The 19,864-nt window shown below is 41.7% G+C and overlaps 2 protein-coding genes across 6 annotated transcripts in view; both read right to left on the reverse strand.

The window, feature by feature from the left end:
* Nucleotides 1–19,864, reverse strand: part of LOC117454154 (protocadherin alpha-C2-like) — a 190,268-nt gene that overhangs the window by 23,782 nt on the left and 146,622 nt on the right. Inside the window, exon 1 of one of the 5 annotated variants that reach the window (XM_034093265.2) lies at nucleotides 4,843–7,261. The exons of the other annotated variants lie outside the window; for them this stretch is intronic. Coding sequence (XP_033949156.1) covers nucleotides 4,843–7,218 — 2,376 coding nt within the window. The 5' untranslated portion in view covers nucleotides 7,219–7,261. Of the gene's footprint in view, nucleotides 1–4,842; nucleotides 7,262–19,864 lie in introns of those variants that run through there. 5 annotated transcript variants of the gene reach the window in all.
* Nucleotides 7,707–13,586, reverse strand: LOC117453907 (protocadherin alpha-13-like). The gene is made up of 3 exons (XM_034092946.2): nucleotides 11,130–13,586; nucleotides 7,808–8,599; nucleotides 7,707–7,712 (listed from the first exon to the last, which is right to left on the reverse strand). The coding sequence occupies exons 1-3, from the start codon at nucleotides 13,497–13,499 to the stop codon at nucleotides 7,707–7,709; spliced, it is 3,168 nt and encodes a 1,055-aa protein (XP_033948837.2). The 5' UTR covers nucleotides 13,500–13,586.

Genomic DNA, 19,864 nt, shown 5'->3' on the forward strand with positions numbered 1-19,864 from the left:
AAATAAACACATGTTCTGTTAACCTAGCTGCTGTTCTGTCACCTTGTATCAAAACTGGTGAGATAAGGTCATTTAAACGTAATGCTTTTTGTCCATCTGTCGAACCCATCTGTGTTATCTACCACGGATGACTTTGGTGAATGTCTCTACTGCAATAAGAGCTGCGGACCATTAGCAGTGTGTACAGTAGAATCAATAATTTAATGCAGCACCGCGAGAGGGCAGTTAGAAGCTTTTATTGGATTCAAACTCTAAACCTCAAGTCAGCCTCTTATGCATACTGCAAAGAAGCTCTGCCAATTGCTTTACACGGTGTATTGTATAATGGCTCTATAAAACACCCACCACGGCAATACCTGCTGTATGAAAAAAAAGACAGTCTTGCAGCTTTAGAAAATATCATGTAACACACCGAAACAGACACACGATGTTCTGATGCAAGGATAACATCCTCTGCTCCTTATCCACACTGACCCTTTGCCCCGCCCAACCCGTTTGGATGATTGGCACTAGGTGTTGTCGGCCCCGCCCAGCCGCAGAGCAGAGAAGGAGGGAGAGCTGAGCCGAGCAGAGCTGATACCTCGATCGGTACTGAAGCTCCCTGCTGCTGCTGCCGCAGCGAGTAGCGGAAAATTACCTACCCCTCCCCCCTCCCTCACATTCGCAGAGAGCTGCAGCATTCCCAACACAAACTGAATCCCTTTTACGCAGAGAAAGCCCTAGGCATTGTTTCTGGAATCAGAGTATGGAGAGCTTGAACATATAGCAGGGACCGCATCAGGGAAAGAGCGAGGCAACGAAAACACAGGCTCATTCAGATGGTGCATAGCGCGCTGCCATTTTTAAATCACACGCTGACCCACTTTAGAGCCTCACATAACCCATACGTATGGCCTTCCCTGCAATGGGTAAAGTCTGGTTGAGAGCGCAGAAACCCTGATGCAGTCCTACTCACACCGAACCAACCAAACGAAAGGTGTTTTGACAGATGAGGCCATGCTTGCTTGTGCTGGACCACTCCCTGAAATGAGGTCACATCGTCTGAATGACTCAAAGCATCATAGATTCACAACAACACAAAGCACAGCGCGCGTCACCAAGAATATCCAACACAGTCGAGTATAGTACAGATAAACTATGTTACTATTAAATTAGTATCACATTCCATACAAATGTCCATACAGAACTGCATTTTAACACTGACCAATTCAATCACGACATAATCCACACGACACCTGCGTTCTATGGCATGAGCTGGCAAATGTTGCCTCATACTCGGTACACACTTTAGGGATGTTAATGAAAATATATTAGATCATGTTTACAGCGCTCTAAGGCTGACAGCACACATGTCTAGAGATGGACGGTAATTCCCTGTTAGTTCTCTCAGCTGCTCCCCTTCTCAGAGAGCTGATGGAGGAGAGGGGGAGGGGAGAGGCTCTGACAGCATAGAGGAGGCAGAGAAAAGGGAATAGGCTTGACATGAATGATTTCATGTTGCCGATGTCTTGATGTGGGAGAGCAATATAATTGAGGGAACTGAGCAAACAAGATTCAAACAAATTGTAGAAATAGGTAGAACCAGATCTAATTCACCAATACAGGATTGTTAGGAAGTGAACATGTTATTTTAATAAATAAAGAATAATATATATATGTGTGTGTGTGTTTAGCAGTTGTATCAGATATATCAGATTCAAGGCACATCACCTATTGTCAGTATTAAGAGGGATTGGCAAAAGGGACCCTTTCTCATGGATGTTAATCTATCAATAGCCTCACAGCTTAAAGCATAACAGTGTTTGACAATACACTGGGGCTCGGAAGTGAAGTTCCCGGCTATAATTTATGGAGGCATGGCATAAAAAAAACATCCCTATATGACAAGTATGTATAGTTGCTCATTGGTGTAGGCTAGTTAGGTGGAAATATGTACACCTTGTTTTTTTGTATAGGCCTCCTTCCCAGACATTTTGACAAAATCGTAGGATCAAATAGGAAAATGACAGGTGTAATGCATGCTGGGTATGCTGAATTTGTGTCTCAGGTTCCTGTTATTCTGCATGCTGTCACTGTCAGGTTATAGGGACAGTTGAAACGAAAAGAGTAAGCATGAAAGTTTTCAGAAACACTGGTGCTTTTCCAACAATGGAAGTCCAAATATTAGCAACGAAAAAGGGCATTGAACGTACTGAGTTTGGTGACCTATACCATTTTCAGCCAAGCTCCTTCCAACTTCAACATTAGATGAGAAGCTGAGAAAGGAACATTTCTGGTGAAGCTCAAAAATGAAGATAGCAGCTTGTTATCCTACAGTTGAATGAATATGTGTATAGACTATAACAACCAGACAACACAATGCGTGGGCAAACCAAAAGGTGCACCCATGAAAACATAGCTGCTGTCAGTAATTCCCTATCAAATGTCATGCCACCAAAACCTTCACTAAGCACAAACATAAACCTGTCATCAAACAGCAGACGACTAGCTCTGTTTACTTCTGCTTTTCCAACCTAACCATGAGCTCGATCACACATGAAAGATGCATAGCTCATTCACAGGTGACCTAGCAGTCGAGAGAAGGTCGATAAGAGGCTCTTATGCAGGAACACAATCCAGACATGCTCTGATGAACTGCGGTTATTTTGATGTAGCAAGATAATGCAACGGGATGCTAAGTAAAACACGTCCTCTCTGTGGCCGACGGACAACGTTAGCCTCCACCAGAATGTTTGCAGTACAGCTCCCAGCCATTAGCGGCAGGCTTCCCATAGACCACCACAAAGTGAGGAAGATGGCTTTTTAAATGGCTTATTGACATTTCGTCCTGACCGGTTGCCAAGAAGTTAAACTTGTTAACTCCTGTGATTCAGCTTTCACCACACGTTGTTCTTTTAATGTATATCATGGACATGCAGCTCTACAAAACTCCTCAGGACTTCTCAAAACCACCATTCACAAAAATATGTTTTTTGTTCGCTTGAAATGTATGCAGTATCTTTATAAAACATTCCCTGCTCTGCTAGTAGCTAATTTGCTTATTAAATTGGCTTCTTTGGAGTTTAAGTGCTATGGAGGCTATTAAAGTAATGTGTTTAGGAAGTCGTCGTTTACACGGTTCTGACTGAAGTAAAAAACGACGTTCAGGGAGATGGTATGTGTTTTAATACATCCGTGCCCTTTATTGACAGTGAATGGGACGGGAACTGGATAACTTCAACTTTCCTCGGAGGGATGAAGCTACAACCACCCTTCAAGTCAACTGACCGAGTACCGATTCTCAAACTTTAGCTGGCGTATTTAAACTAGGCTACATGTTGTTGATTCAGACCGGCTAATGTCCGAGTGCAGCAATCTCACTGTACACAAGCACACGGGAACAAAATGCATGATAACATGCCCTCAGTCTGTGAATGAGACAAGCAGGGCTTGAGTTATGTGGGAGCCAATGGGAGCTGAGTTCCCATAAGGAGCGGTCTGAGCTCCTATGAAAGCAGTGAAATCATACATCTGTGGGGGTCGCTAATACATTGCCAACAACCATTATTTTAATCACAAATAATGCATGTGTCAATGGAATGAGTATTATTTACATTAACGAGTTAAATAGGCTAAAAGAAAAACATGTTTTCCAAAAGAACTATACACATCGTATTCTCTTTTGAATGACAATATACCTGCACTTCACGTCCAAGGTGCGCAATAAATTATTGCGCAATCTATGCCTGTGAGCGTGCTGTGCGAGCCGAGATGATATGTTTATGTCATATTTAAGTTTGTAGCAAGTAGAGGGCTGCTGCTGCTGCTGTGTGTGTGTGTGTGTGTGTGTGTGTGTGTGTGTGTGTGTGTGTGTGTGTGTGTGTGTGTGTGTGGGTGTGTGTGCTTGCTTGCACGCGTGTTAGTTAGGTAGTTTTAAAGACCCCCATAAAGTTTTAAAGACCCCCTGGAGACAAGTGTCTGTGGTTAATACAAGCCAGTAATAATAACAAGTCTGAGGACATAACAAAAATAAAAATGGAGGGTATCTTTTCCCAATTGGAACAGTATTGTCGTTTTCGCTGCCCGTGTTTTGCCCACCTCCTGTTGTTTGAGCATTGCATGGATATCTTGCATAATAACGCAATTATATATTTGTGTAAGGCTTTGAGGTGATATACAACACTTCATTGCATGTGTTCACTTCTTTAACCTGTGCAATGAAGAGTTGTGATGTCGTTAGTCACTCAAGTTATGTTAATATATGGTGAAAACATAACTTGAGTGAGCTGATTTGAAAGTATGGCATATTCTTTTTTATTTAACAGGATTTGTCAGCACTGCTAACTCTAGGGGTTGTGCTGTGATCTGTAAGACTGTGCTGGGGATAAGCAGCAGAGCAGTAACAGGCCTCTGCAATTTCAGTAACCGCAAAAACACCATGCCGGGTTCAGCACCATAGACAGCGTCACTGCTCGTCACTAGAATGACAGAACAAGTTCAACCAACCGAGACTTCACCTCTCTGCCTAACATGCTATTATTCAGCAACTGTAAAGAGAATTCAACATAGAACTCTCGCAGGTGAAATTGATGATTTAACTGTATATCCCCCACAATAACTATTTTGTTTCACATAAAGTCAGCAAATGTTGCAATAATCGAAAATCTGGTAATCTCATAACACGTCTTTCGGAAATGTAATGAATAAATCATCAGAACTAAATCTACTCTTGGGTTCAAACAACTCACCTTTTTATTTATCTAAATATTGTAAATATTATGATGTATAAACAGGTATAACATTTCAGTATTATGCATTATACCATTGTGAAGTTCCTCGAGCATTCAGCACAATATTGCCTACCTGGTCATTGTTGGGTAAAGTCTGAGTTCTGGTGAAAGTGTCTCCTCCGTTAATACTGATCAGTTCACCGTCTACCGGCGGAAACGGGCCGGGGAAAACCACTACGTCACTCTTCATTGTGTCTGAGCTGAAACACACGTCGTACTGCTGAGTAGATTTAGAGTAAGACCAGCTCCCGTCAGGGTGGGTGGTGATCATTGGGGCGCTGTACCTGCTGAAACTGCCGTCTGTCCTGTGGCATTTGACAGCTATTAAACTGATGAGGCTCAGCAGGAAGATCACTGACACCGACACAATGGAGATCAGCAGATACAGGTTCAAATCAGAGAAGCTCTCCTCCTGTATGGGCACATGTCTGAACTGGGTCTGGATGTCAGCTGTGCTTTCAACCACCACCACATCAATAGAGACAGTAGCTGACAGGGAGGGTTCTCCGTTATCAGAAAGCAACACCAGCAAGGGGTGAGTTTTCAGGTCATTGTCACTCATTCTCCTCTTAGTCCTGATTTCTCCGCTACTGGTTCCGATCCGGAAGAGGTTGTTTCCTTTGGGCTCAGAGAGGTGATACGAAAGCAGTGCATTGTATCCAGAGTCTGCGTCTACAGCCCTGATCTTTGCCACAAAGTATCCCGCCTCAGCAGAATAGGGGATGCTCTCACTGTTAACGGAGCCGTGCTCAGAATAGGGCGCGAGGACTGTTGGACTATTGTCATTTTCATCCAGAATTAAAACGTTCACCGTCACGTTGCTGCTGAGAGGAGGAACACCAGAGTCTGTGGCCTGCACTTTAAACTGAAACGTGTTTAACTCCTCATAGTTAAAAGACTGCAGGCTGACTATATCTCCAGTCTCTGAGTTGACGTTTATAACGGAACCTATTATATTGTTCTTATTTTTATCATGAATTACTGAAAAAGTAATTTTTGCATTTTCGTCTACATCCGGATCATATGCTTTCATAGTATAGATAACTGCGCCTACTGGACTGTTCTCTTTGACAAAAATGTTTATCACAGGCTCATTAAAACGAGGTGCATTGTCATTGACATCAGACACGTGGACTGTAATAACTCTGGTAACGGAAAGAGGCGGAACCCCTTCGTCTGTCGCTGTTATTGTTACGTTGTATTGAGAAGCTCGTTCTCTGTCTAGAGTTCCGTCTACGACTAAAGAATAATGATTTTTATATGTGTTCTTTATTTTAAACGGCACTGCATCAACTATTCTAACCTGAACAGCGCCATTTTTCTCTGCGTCGTTGTCTCTCACGGTTATAAGTCCAACCATTGTGTCTTGCGGTGCATCTTCCCTCACTACGTTGACTAAGGATGTTACCGATATTTCTGGTGGATTATCATTAATATCAGCGATTTCAACTAGTACTTTACAGTGAGATGCTCTTGGGTTGTGTCCTTTGTCTTTAGCTTGGACCCGGATTTCAACTGCATTACTTTTTTCGTGATCTAATTCTCCCTTTACAGTAATTTCACCCGTCAAGGGATTTATTGAAAATGTGTCAACATCATTATCACTGTCGTGGTTAATAAAGGAATATACTATTTCCCCGTTAGGACCTTCATCTAAATCATGAGCATGCACAGATATTACGGTTGTACCGAACAGCTGGTTTTCAAGCACGGTGGCTTTGTACAGTGGTTTGTCGAAAATTGGAATATTATCGTTTACATCTTGGACATTTACGGTGATATGTAACGTTCCTGATTTAGGAGGTTTTCCTCCATCTACAGCTGTCAGCGTTAATTTAATAACCGGCTGTTTTTCACGGTCTAAGGCTTTCTGAAGCACCATTTCGGCAGACATTGTCGGCTCTCCACCGTTCTGTACGTCCAGCGTGAAGTGTTCATTTTGACTAAGCTTGTAGCCTTTAACCGAATAACTGCCGACATCTGCATCAAAGGCTCTTGCGAGGGTAAATCTTTCCCCAGGAAAAGCTGACTCGGACACGTTCAAAACAATCCCTGGTATCCGAAAAGAGGGTGCATTGTCGTTAATATCCACAATGTTAACCTCGAAGCGATACAGATTCAGCGGAGAGTTCACCATTGCTTCCACTTCCAGAGAACACTTCACATTACGAGAGCATAGCTCCTCTCGGTCAATTCTGTCTTTCACCGAGAGTATCCCAGTCTTAACATCCGTTTCGAAATATCTCCTATTAGGTCCTGAAATCTCAAATCCGCGAGTTTCCATTTCTGGTACATTTAGATTTAAGTCCTTCGCCAAATTCCCCACAGCGGTTCCAGTGCTCGATTCCTCTGTAACAGAATACACAATCTGTGCTGCGGCGAGACTCCATATGTGAGATACATGAAACAACAAATAAATCCAATTCCTCAAAATATTCCCTCGTTGCATTCTGCCCACAACCTGATTGTCAAGTTAAAAAAATTACTCCAGCGTTAACATTGCTCAGAAATCCTCCAGATCAGAGCTCCTTGATACAGTGAGTGTTCTTTACTGCTACGACGAACAAAGAATTACAAACCTCTCTAAAACGAAAAGGGAGGAGCGTGGTAAGGAAAAAGTATATTTCCTCTGTGAGGCAATTGGGACATCTAGTGGTCATTTTGAAGTTGGAGCCAAGAAAAGATTCAAAGAAAAGATCATTTTAAGCGTTATTAAAGACATATGTTATGCGTCTCCAAATGGAAAGCAACAATTATAACCACGTAGCATTTAAGCAAGAGTGGCGATATCACTATGAGACATGTTTAGGCACCAGGCTAACTAAAAAAAAAAACATACTGCAACTGCAAAAATTGTTGCAAAAATAAGTAAGTAATGGTCACTGCAAGTGCTACAATTACAATAAGATGGGTCATCTTACATTGGCATATATACGATCACACCTCACAAATGTCAGAGAGAACACAATAAAGTCCCATTATGTGAAAAAATGAAAACATTTTATCTGCCACCCCTTTTTATGTGTCATGATCCTTACCTGGTCATTGTTGGGTAAAGTCTGAGTTCTGGTGAAAGTGTCTCCTCCGTTAATACTGATCAGCTCACCGTCTACCGGCGGAAACGGGCCGGGGAAAACCACTACGTCACTCTTCATTGTGTCTGAGCTGAAACACACGTCGTACTGCTGAGTAGATTTAGAGTAAGACCAGCTCCCGTCAGGGTGGGTGGTGATCATTGGGGCGCTGTACCTGCTGAAGCTGCCGTCTGTCCTGTGGCATTTGACAGCTATTAAACTGATGAGGCTCAGCAGGAAGATCACTGACACCGACACAATGGAGATCAGCAGATACAGGTTCAAATCAGAGAAGCTCTCCTCCTGTATGGGCACATGTCTGAACTGGGTCTGGATGTCAGCTGTGCTTTCAACCACCACCACATCAATAGAGACAGTAGCTGACAGGGAGGGTTCTCCGTTATCAGAAAGCAACACCAGCAAGGGGTGAGTTTTCAGGTCATTGTCACTCATTCTCCTCTTAGTCCTGATTTCTCCGCTACTGGTTCCGATCCGGAAGAGGTTGTTTCCTTTGGGCTCAGAGAGGTGATACGAAAGCAGCGCATTGTATCCAGAGTCTGCGTCTACAGCCCTGATCTTTGCCACAAAGTATCCCGCCTCAGCAGAATAGGGGATGCTCTCACTGTTAACGGAGCCGTGCTCAGAATAGGGCGCGAGGACTGTTGGACTATTGTCATTTTCATCCAGAATTAAAACGTTCACCGTCACGTTGCTGCTGAGAGGAGGAACACCAGAGTCTGTGGCCTGGACTTTAAACTGAAACAATTGTATCTCCTCATAGTTAAAAGACTGCAGGCTGACTATATCTCCAGTCTCTGAGTTGATGTTTACTACAGAAGCTAGTAAAATAGTTGTTGTAGTGCCATCTAATAATGAATATGTTACTTTCGCATTTTCTCCTAAATCAGGATCAACTGCCGTTATAGTAAAGATAGTAGCTCCCACTGGACTATTCTCAGTCACATACACATTAATCACAGGCTCTGAGAATAATGGGGCATTGTCATTCACATCAGAAATGTGAACAGGAATAACACTGGTGCTGAAGAGAGGTGGATTGCCTTCATCACTGGCTATGATCGTGACATTATATTGAGAAACAATCTCTCTATCAAGAAGTCCATCGACTGTCAATGAATAATAATTTTTATAATTAAGCTTGAGTTTAAAAGGCACTGACCCAATGATTTTAGCATTGGTGAGACCGTTATTACCTCCATCTTTATCAGTGACTGTCACTAAAGCCACCACTGTACCCACCTCAGCATCCTCTTTAACTGGGCTCATAAGAGAGGTTATAATAATGTCAGGTACATTGTCATTAACATCAGTAACTTCCACTAACACTTTACCATGCACGCTTCTAGAAGGCGTACCTTTATCTCTCGCCTGTACGCGAATATCATATGCTGTATTCTCTTCATAATCGACTTTTCCCTTAACTGTTATTTCTCCTGTGTCTGGGTTTATTGAGAATAAAACTTCAGGATTGAAATTCCCCCTCTCAATAAATGAATACATGATCTCACCATTTATTCCCTCATCTAAATCTGTTGCAGTTACAGTCAGTATGGATGTCTGAAATGGAGCATTTTCAGTCACCTGAGCCTTATAGAGAGGTTTACTAAATATCGGAGCATTGTCGTTTATGTCCATTACATGCATCACTATTTTTAAGGTCCCTGAGCGTGCAGGTTTTCCTCCGTCCAGAGCAGTTAAAGTAAGGTATACAACAGCCTGTTTCTCTCTGTCTAAAGATTTCTGTAGCACAAGTTCGGCTGACTCACTGTGCTGTCCGCCGCTCTGTACGTCCAGTGAGAAATACTCACTAGGACTCAGCTTGTAGCTCTTTACCGAGTTACTACCGGTGTCTGCGTCATTTGCCACTGGGAGTAAATATCTCTCCCCGGTTGAAGAAGATTCCGAAATATTGAAAATCTTTTCTTTTTCTCGAAAAGATGGTGCATTATCATTAGTATCAATGATTTGTACCTCGATGCGATGCAAATGCATTGGGGTGCTCAGAATGGCTTCTATATTCAGGGAGCATTTTGCCGTATTTGGACAGAGCTCTTCACGATCAATCCTATCGCAGACATAAAGAGCACCAGTTTTTAAATCCACGTCGAAATATTTCTTGATATTCCCAGACACAACTCGTAAATCCCGTTTTTCCAAATCGTGAACATTAATCTGTAATTCCTTGGCGAGATTTCCCACTACTGTTCCTTTGTCGACCTCCTCGGAAACGGAGAAAGACAGCTGCGCTGCAGACCGTTCACACGAACAAAGCAAAGCTATTATCTGTATCCAAATAGTCACTGTTAGTCCTTCCCGTCCCATTGCTGCCACAGAATAAAATAAAGAATACATTCCGAACACCTCCACGCGCTTTAGGAGAATAACATACGAAGTCCCCCGTTGTCCTGTAACCATGAGTGTATTTTCTGACTGAGCACGGACTACTGAAGCTTCATAAGAAGAGGAGGAGTCTGTGAACAAATAGCCACACAAATACTGCGGTCTCGAGCGACACCAACTGACATTTTGGTGCTAAAATATTCAGACAAGAACATTCTATAATACATAATAATAATAATGCATTTTATTTATATAGCACACTATAAAAACAACGTCATCTCAAAGTATAACAAAAATACAATAAAATAAAAAGTTATCTCAGGAACATATTGATTAAAATATGGTAATAAAAACAAGTTAACAGCATAAAAGGCTAGAAGAACAAAATAAAATAAAGCCTAAATGGTGCCCTGAAAAAAATATTGTCATTAGAACACATATATAAAATCTATTTTACAAAGAAACCAGGGCCTGGCATATTAAACAAGTAACCGCAAAAACACCCTGCCGGGTTCAGCACCAGACAGCGTCACTGCTCGTCACCACAACTTCAACCAACTAAGACTTCACCTCTCTGCCTAACATGCTATTATTCAGCAACTGTAAAGATAATTCAACATAATCTCGCAGGTGAAATTGATGATTTAACTGTATATCCCCCAAAATAACTATTTTGTTTCACATCATTTTTCACAGAAAGTCAGCAAATGTTGCATTAATCAAAAATCTGGTAATCTCATAACACGTCTTTCGGAAATGTAATGAATAAATCAACAGAACTAAATCTACTCTTGGGTTAAAAAAACTCACCTTTTTATTTATCTAAATATTGAAAATATTATGATGTATAAACAGGTATAACATTTCAGTATTTTGCATTATAGCATTGTGAAGTTCCTCGAGCATTCAGCACAATATTGCCTACCTGGTCATTGTTGGGTAAAGTCTGAGTTCTGGTGAAAGTGTCTCCTCCGTTAATACTGATCAGCTCACCGTCTACCGGCGGAAACGGGCCGGGGAAAACCACTACGTCACTCTTCATTGTGTCTGAGCTGAAACACACGTCGTACTGCTGAGTAGATTTAGAGTAAGACCAGCTCCCGTCAGGGTGGGTGGTGATCATTGGGGCGCTGTACCTGCTGAAACTGCCGTCTGTCCTGTGGCATTTGACAGCTATTAAACTGATGAGGCTCAGCAGGAAGATCACTGACACCGACACAATGGAGATCAGCAGATACAGGTTCAAATCAGAGAAGCTCTCCTCCTGTATGGGCACATGTCTGAACTGGGTCTGGATGTCAGCTGTGCTTTCAACCACCACCACATCAATAGAGACAGTAGCTGACAGGGAGGGTTCTCCGTTATCAGAAAGCAACACCAGCAAGGGGTGAGTTTTCAGGTCATTGTCACTCATTCTCCTCTTAGTCCTGATTTCTCCGCTACTGCTTCCGATCCGGAAGAGGTTGTTTCCTTTGGGCTCAGAGAGGTGATACGAAAGCAGCGCATTGTATCCAGAGTCTGCGTCTACAGCCCTGATCTTTGCCACAAAGTATCCCGCCTCAGCAGAATAGGGGATGCTCTCACTGTTAACGGAGCCGTGCTCAGAATAGGGCGCGAGGACTGTTGGACTATTGTCATTTTCATCCAGAATTAAAACGTTCACCGTCACGTTGCTGCTGAGAGGAGGAACACCAGAGTCTGTGGCCTGGACTTTAAACTGAAACGTTTTTAACTCCTCATAGTTAAAAGACTGCAGGCTGACTATATCTCCAGTCTCTGAGTTGATATTTACAGCTGAAGTTATCGGAATACCTTTTGAATCACCATCTAAAGAGTATGTTACTCTCGCGTTCTCATTTACGTCAGGATCGACTGCAGTTATCTTATATATACAAACTCCAACAGGACTATTCTCTTTTATATAAATATTAATCACGGGTTCAATAAAACCAGGTGCATTATCATTTACATCAGAAACCTGAACAGTAATAACGCTGATGCTGGATAGAGGAGGGGTCCCTTCATCAGCAGCTTTGATCGTTACATTGTAAAAAGAGCACCCTTCTCTATCAAGAGCTCCATCGACAACTAAAGAATAATAATTTTTATAATTGGAAGTCAGTTTGAAAGGTGCAGAACCAATAAGTCTACAGTTTGTCTGGCCGTTTTTTCCTCCATCTTGATCTGTTACCGTCACTAAAGCGACAACGCTTCCTATTGCAGCATCTTCTCTAACGGGATTCATGAGTGACGTCACCACAATTTCCGGGGCATTGTCATTTACATCGACTACCTCCACCAGCAGCTTTCCACTTGCACTACGAGGCAAAAAACCCTGATCTTTCGCTTGAACATGAATTTCATATGCTGACTGTGCCTCGAAATCCAACATATCTTTGACTGTGATCTCTCCAGACTGTGCGTTAATGTTGAACATATCTGCAGGATTAAAGTTTCCACGCTTGACAAAATAATAACCAAGCCTCCCGTTGTCCCCCTCGTCTAAATCTGTGGCACTGAGTTGAATAACTAGTGACCCAGCTTGCGCATTTTCATTAACCCGTGCCTTGTAAAGTGTTTTACTGAATGACGGCGTATTATCATTTACGTCGAGAACATTTACATGTATGTATAGGATTCCGGTTTTTGGAGGCTTTCCTCCATCTATAGCAGTCAGCGTTAATTTAATAACAGCTTGTTTTTCACGATCTAAAGCTTTCAGTAGCACTAATTCAGCAGATGCACTGTGTTCTCCACCGCTCTGCACATCTAAGGAGAAGTATTCATTTTGATTGAGCCTGTAAGACTTCACTGAATTGCCTCCGGTATCTGCATCAAGAGCCAGGGGAAGCAAGAAGCGTTCACCCGTAGGTGATGATTCAGATATGTTAAGTGAATATGACTTCTCGACAAATGTCGGAGTGTTGTCATTTAAATCAACAATAACCACCTCAATGCGATGAAGCACCATAGGATTACTAAGAATAGCCTCTAAATTGAGCGTGCATTTCATCGTGTTTGGACAAAGCTCCTCGCGGTCTATTCGCGCATTAACAATAAGATCCCCGGTTTTAAAATTGGCTTCGAAATATTTCTTACTGTACCCAGACACTATATTTAGATTCCTTGTTTGCAGCTCTCGGAAGTTGACGTTTAAATCCTTTGCGAGATTCCCCACTACAGTCCCTTTGTCCACCTCCTCGGAAACAGTGTAGGATGTCTGAGCAGCAGACCAGTCCGACAAAAACAAGACAAACAGCCAACAGAGTAATCCGCTATTCCTTCCGATGCCCATCGTTGCTTTCAAAGATAGTTCCGTGATACAAATAATATTTATCCATAAAAAGCTTCGTGATTAGCCAGCATTGTATTCCCATGTACTCCAGTCATATCCTCTTCATCGCCACTCGTGTTTCTCTCACAAAGCACTCGCAGTCTGCTGACGCTTCACACGGGAGGGAGGAGACTGAAAACATGGAGCTCAGAAAAAAAACTGTGGTCATCGGCGACCCCACGTGTTACAATTCAGAATAGCATTTTAAGAATGAAGTAGCACCCCGTATGTTTCATATTACAACACGTGAAATATATTATACCTTTAGTTTTGAAAAGGACTAAAAGGTGACCAAAGATCTGCTTTGTACCGGTTGAGTAAAGAGAAAAAGATCAAATTAAAGTTGACAAATGACTGCCAGTGACAGCATTCTCGGAAATAGGAGTAAATGTTTTAAAAAAAAACATGACACCAAGAATAGTTTTCATATCGACAGGTTAACATCACACGTAAACACTACGGCAAGTTAGCTTCTTTTAAATGTGGATAAAACCAAGGTAATGCTCTTTTCAAAAGCTAAAAAGACACCAGAGCCTGTTTTAGATATTGTAACTACGCAAGGAACAAAACTTGAAGTTGTTACCTGTTACAAATACCTTGGTATCTGGCTTGATGATTGTCTCACTTTTAAACTTCAGGTCACTAATCTGCTTAAAAAACTGAGGGTTAGGCTAGGTTTCTTCTACAGGAACAAGTCCTGTTTCTCGCTTGAGGCCAGGAAAAGGCTAGTCACTGTGACCTTTTTACCTGTGCTGGACTATGGTGATTTGGTATATATGAATGCACCTGCCCATTGCCTGGAAAAGTTAGATGCTGCGTATCACAGTGCTCTGAGATTTGTTACTAACTGTAAAGCACTTACGGCCCATCTACACTACAGCGTCGACAGCGTCGAAAGCTCCAAGCTGCCCATTCACTTTCAATGGGGTGACGTCACGTAGCCGCGCTTTTTCGCCGAACTGAATTGTGGGTAGCAGAGCGAGGCGTCTCAGGCGTCCCAGGCGACCAGAAGTTGACCAGAAGTTGAACAATGTTCAACTTCAACCAGAAGTTGAACAATGTTCAACTTCTGGTCGCCTGGACGCCGGAGTAGCCAGCGCCAGCCAATCAAATCCCGTTTCCCAAAATCTGACAGCTGAAGCGCTAGCCAATCAAACCGCGTCTAAGCTGGGAGAGATATCCCGCCGTTCATTTCTATATTTCAAAAAAAGTCGGAGGAGAAACTAACTATCGCCGTAGCGAATCACCCGGTTTTGTATGACCAGACCCTCTTCACCTACCGGGATACAAACCGGAGGAACCAGGCATGGAGGGAGGTGGCAGAGACAGTGGGGAAACTGGTAGGTTTTCGCCTGTTTGGGGAGTTTATATATATATTGCTCGCATAAAATCCCCGGGGTTTTTTGCTTTGTATGTCGGGGGCGGGAGATTCATGTGATTGGTTGTTGGCCGTGTTGCTTGAATAAAATCCCCAAGCTCCAGACACGCCCAGCTCCAAGCTATTTTTGGAGCTGTAGTGTGGACGCTCCGTTACTCATCACTGTACCCTGTATGCCAAGGCAGGTCTGCCTTCACTAACTGTACGGAGGCTCAGTCATTGGTACATGTTCATTTATAAAGCCATGTTGGGTAAACTACCTTTTATATCTGCTCTCTGATCTCTCGACGAATTGAAAGTACGTATTGCCTGAGATCTCATGATGTTGTTTTATCAAATGTGCCAAGTGCTAGGACTGTCTTAGGGAAGAAAGCTTTTAGATGTGCAGCTCCACTAACATGGAACAGTCTGCAAACCTGTTTAAAACTGAGCACTTTGGTTCCCCTGCATCATTTTAAAACTCGGCTGGGTGACATGCTGTTTGATACTCATGGTACCTGTCACTGTAAATAGAGTTTGTAAACTGTACCCTGTACATTATGTTGTATGTCATCCTTATTGTTGTTCTGTTGTTCTTATGTTACATGTGTAACTAATATGTCCTGCAGGTCACCCTTGAAAAAGAGATCTTTTGATCTCAAGGGGCTTTCACCTGGTTAAATCAAGGCTATAAACAAACAAACTCTTTGAAAACAGTTCAGCATGAAAAGGACAACTTGATATATAAGCAAAAATAACTTGTGAATTAACAGCCTAATAATTGGAACCATGGATGATGGCTTAGTTAACTTCAGAGTGTTTGGACGGTGAGCCAAAGAGGACGAGGGAGGTAGTTTGTTTTCAGAACCATGGAAAGCGTACTCCAAATCTACATGAATGACATTTCCTCTGTTTAACAACTAATTACAAGCCTGCTATCACTTAAAATGCAAATGATGTACTGTTTTGTTGAATGGAACATCTCTGAATTTCTGTTATGCTTGCAAGTCAAGTCTCTGAAAGCAAGGACAAAGGATTGAGACAAACAACTCACCTTGTCATTGTTGGGTAAAGTCTGAGTTCTGGTGAAAGTGTCTCCTCCGTTAATACTGATCAGTTCACCGTCTACCGGCGGAAACGGGCCGGGGAAAACCACTACGTCACTCTTCATTGTGTCTGAGCTGAAACACACGTCGTACTGCTGAGTAGATTTAGAGTAAGACCAGCTCCCGTCAGGGTGGGTGGTGATCATTGGGGCGCTGTACCTGCTGAAGCTGCCGTCTGTCCTGTGGCATTTGACAGCTATTAAACTGATGAGGCTCAGCAGGAAGATCACTGACACCGACACAATGGAGATCAGCAGATACAGGTTCAAATCAGAGAAGCTCTCCTCCTGTATGGGCACATGTCTGAACTGGGTCTGGATGTCAGCTGTGCTTTCAACCACCACCACATCAATAGAGACAGTAGCTGACAGGGAGGGTTCTCCGTTATCAGAAAGCAACACCAGCAAGGGGTGAGTTTTCAGGTCATTGTCACTCATTCTCCTCTTAGTCCTGATTTCTCCGCTACTGGTTCCGATCCGGAAGAGGTTGTTTCCTTTGGGCTCAGAGAGGTGATACGAAAGCAGCGCATTGTATCCAGAGTCTGCGTCTACAGCCCTGATCTTTGCCACAAAGTATCCCGCCTCAGCAGAATAGGGGATGCTCTCACTGTTAACGGAGCCGTGCTCAGAATAGGGCGCGAGGACTGTTGGACTATTGTCATTTTCATCCAGAATTAAAACGTTCACAGTCACGTTGCTGCTGAGAGGAGGAACACCAGAGTCTGTGGCCTGGACTTTAAACTGAAACGTGTTTAACTCCTCATAGTTAAAAGACTGCAGGCTGACTATATCTCCAGTCTCTGAGTTGATGTTTAAAACGGATGAAATAGGAATATTTCTTGGAGAACTCTTTAACAACTTATAAGTCAGCTTTGAATTTCTGTCTAAGTCAGGATCAAAGGCACGTATTGCATGAATAACAGAGCCTACTGCACTATTTTCTTTCACATACACATTAATCACAGGCTCCATAAATCGAGGTGCATTATCATTGACATCAGACACATGAACAGTAATGACTCTGATACTGGACAGAGGTGGATTTCCCTCATCTGTTGCTGTAATTGTGACATTGTAAAGAGAAATGGTTTCTCTGTCCAGTGGTCCATCTACTACTAATGAATAGTCATTTTTGTAGTTGGACTTCAGCTTAAAAGGAACAGATCCCACTACCTTGCAGTTGGTCACACCATTGCTTCCTCCATCTTTATCACTTACTGTAACCAAAGCAACTATTGTGCCCATTTCGGCATCTTCTTTTACGGGGGTCATGAGTGACGTCACAGATATTTCCGGGGCATTGTCATTCACATCAATTATTTCTATCAGCAGTTTAGCATGAGCACTACGAGGAGAAGTGCCTTGATCCTTTGCTTGCACTCTAACTTCATAAGCAGGAGTCTCTTCGTAATCTAATCTACCCTTCACAGTGATTTCTCCTGTTTCAGAATTTAAATAAAAAATGTTTGACGGATCAATATTTCCTCGATTGATGAACGAATATAGGATCTTACTGTTCATGCCCTCGTCTAAATCCGTTGCATTTAACTTAATTACCACTGTTCCATGTTCAGCATTTTCCTGCACACTTACTTTATAAAGTGATTTACTAAAAACTGGAATATTATCATTGACATCTAATACATTAACGTGTATGTTTAATGACCCCGATCTTGCAGGTTTACCTCCATCCACAGCAGTCAAGATAAGTCTGATTACCGACTGTTTCTCTCTGTCTAAAGCTTTCTGCAGCACTAACTCAGCAGACACCCCGTGTTCTCCACCGCCCTGCACATCAAGAGAGAAATATGCATTTTGGCTCAGCTTGTAGCTCTTTACTGAGTTGCTGCCTATGTCTGCGTCTACTGCTATTGGGAGAAGATATCGCTCTCCGGTTAAAGATGATTCGGAAATATTAAAATAATACGTTCCTTCGGTAAAAGCAGGCGAATTATCGTTTGCATCTAATATATTAACCTCTATGCGGTGTGCAGTCATTGGATCGTTTAGAACTGCTTGTATTTTGATGGAGCATTTTACCACATTTGGACAAAGCTCCTCTCTGTCTATCCTCTCCTCAACAACGAGGTTGCCGGTCCGCAAATTCACTTCAAAATATTTCTTACTGTAACTCGAAACAATACGTAGATCCCTGGTTTCTAGGTCCTGTACATTGAGGTTTAAATCCTTTGCGATATTTCCCACCACGGTGCCTTTGTTCACCTCCTCGGAAATGGAGTAAGATAATTGCGAAGCCGACCGGCCACAAAGACACAGCAGAGCAACAATATGTATCCAGAAGTATTCCTGTTGTAGTCGAAAATACATCGTTGATTCATCAGACGAACTGAACCCAGTCGATCATTAAGGACAGATATTTGCGTCCAAATAAATATTGTTGAGAGGACGATCCTGCCCTTCTCCTCGCAGCACGTTCCGCGGGTGTACTAAAGGCTAATGACGATTTCATTTTTTCCCATGCAGGGAGGAGGAGTTTGTGAAACATAAACACATGCGTGTCCATCGGTCTCATGCGACATCACGTGGTGATTTTTATGTTTGCAATTACAATAAATGCAGTTTGGCATACAGCTATGTAATCAAATATACTATTAATGATATAAATTATCATTATTACAATGGAAACACTTGTTTTAATATTAAGAAGGTGACAGCACTGAATATAATCAGAAGCGTACTATTTGAGGTCTTACATCTAAAATATTACAGTATGTCCAGTGGGAAATTGACTTCAAATGTTTAGTTTGCAATACTTTAAATGTCCTACACTGTACAAAAAAGTTTTTTTACAGTCCTTCCCCAAAACAATGAACAGTTTTGTATTGTATTTCATAATTACAGGAAATTATATTAAAATTACAAGAATAAACGGTTTATTGAAATGTGTGATGTATTTTAACCAAAGAAACTGTAGAAATTGAATACATTATTTATCTGTTTTTCAGCAGTTTTTAAATGCGAATTTAACAAAACTAACCGTAAAAATAAATGATTTTCTGTTCGTAAAATTAGCTGCTTTTTCATTAAATTTACTAACAACTTTTGTTATGGCTATATATCACTGTCAAATACATACAAAATACTGTTAATACTCATTTAAAAAATGTATAATTGCAAGAAAATATATGAGTAAAGAAATAAATATGTTCTAATTTTGCTTAATTTACCACTACTTTACATTGATAAACTGACAAAAACACAGGTATTGACTATTATAGTAACAAAACTACATTTTAACACATTTTGACTTGTATTACTTTGAGGATTGATTTGTTAAATATGTGAATTTCCGGTTATAAAAACTGTGTAAAACCATAGAGTTAAATACAACAACAAAAAGGTTGATTGTTATTAACATGTTGGGTGCGAATTCCTGCCAGAGCACAATACAGATATAAAATGATGCTATGACCCACAAGTATATTATATAATATAATAATATTTAAAACACAGAGTGATTGGCGCACAGTATGCAAGCAACATATTGAGTTTCACTGTAAGTGAAAAATGAAAGGATCTAGAAGTTAAATAACATTAGCATCTTCCCCTAGGCATTATCACACTAGAATGTACAATGTAGCCCATAACATTGAACATGCTAGCAAGCACTAACAGCCAGACTCTGAATATCAAAACGTTGTTAGCAGTTAGTGCTACCACTATGCTAAATTGGTTAGCATTGCAATTACAGTAAAACAATCAACCTATGTTGTCCTTTTAGACGTCTAATAACATCCAACTATTCAAATCCATCATATTGAAAGAATAGGCCTTCACCTAAGCATGTTGACAAAGCTAGTAACTACAGCGAAAGACCTTTACAATCCAAGTCAATTAACCTAA

Source organism: Pseudochaenichthys georgianus, chromosome 10 (genome assembly GCF_902827115.2).
Source record: "Pseudochaenichthys georgianus chromosome 10, fPseGeo1.2, whole genome shotgun sequence".
NCBI classification, from domain to species: domain Eukaryota; kingdom Metazoa; phylum Chordata; class Actinopteri; order Perciformes; family Channichthyidae; genus Pseudochaenichthys; species Pseudochaenichthys georgianus.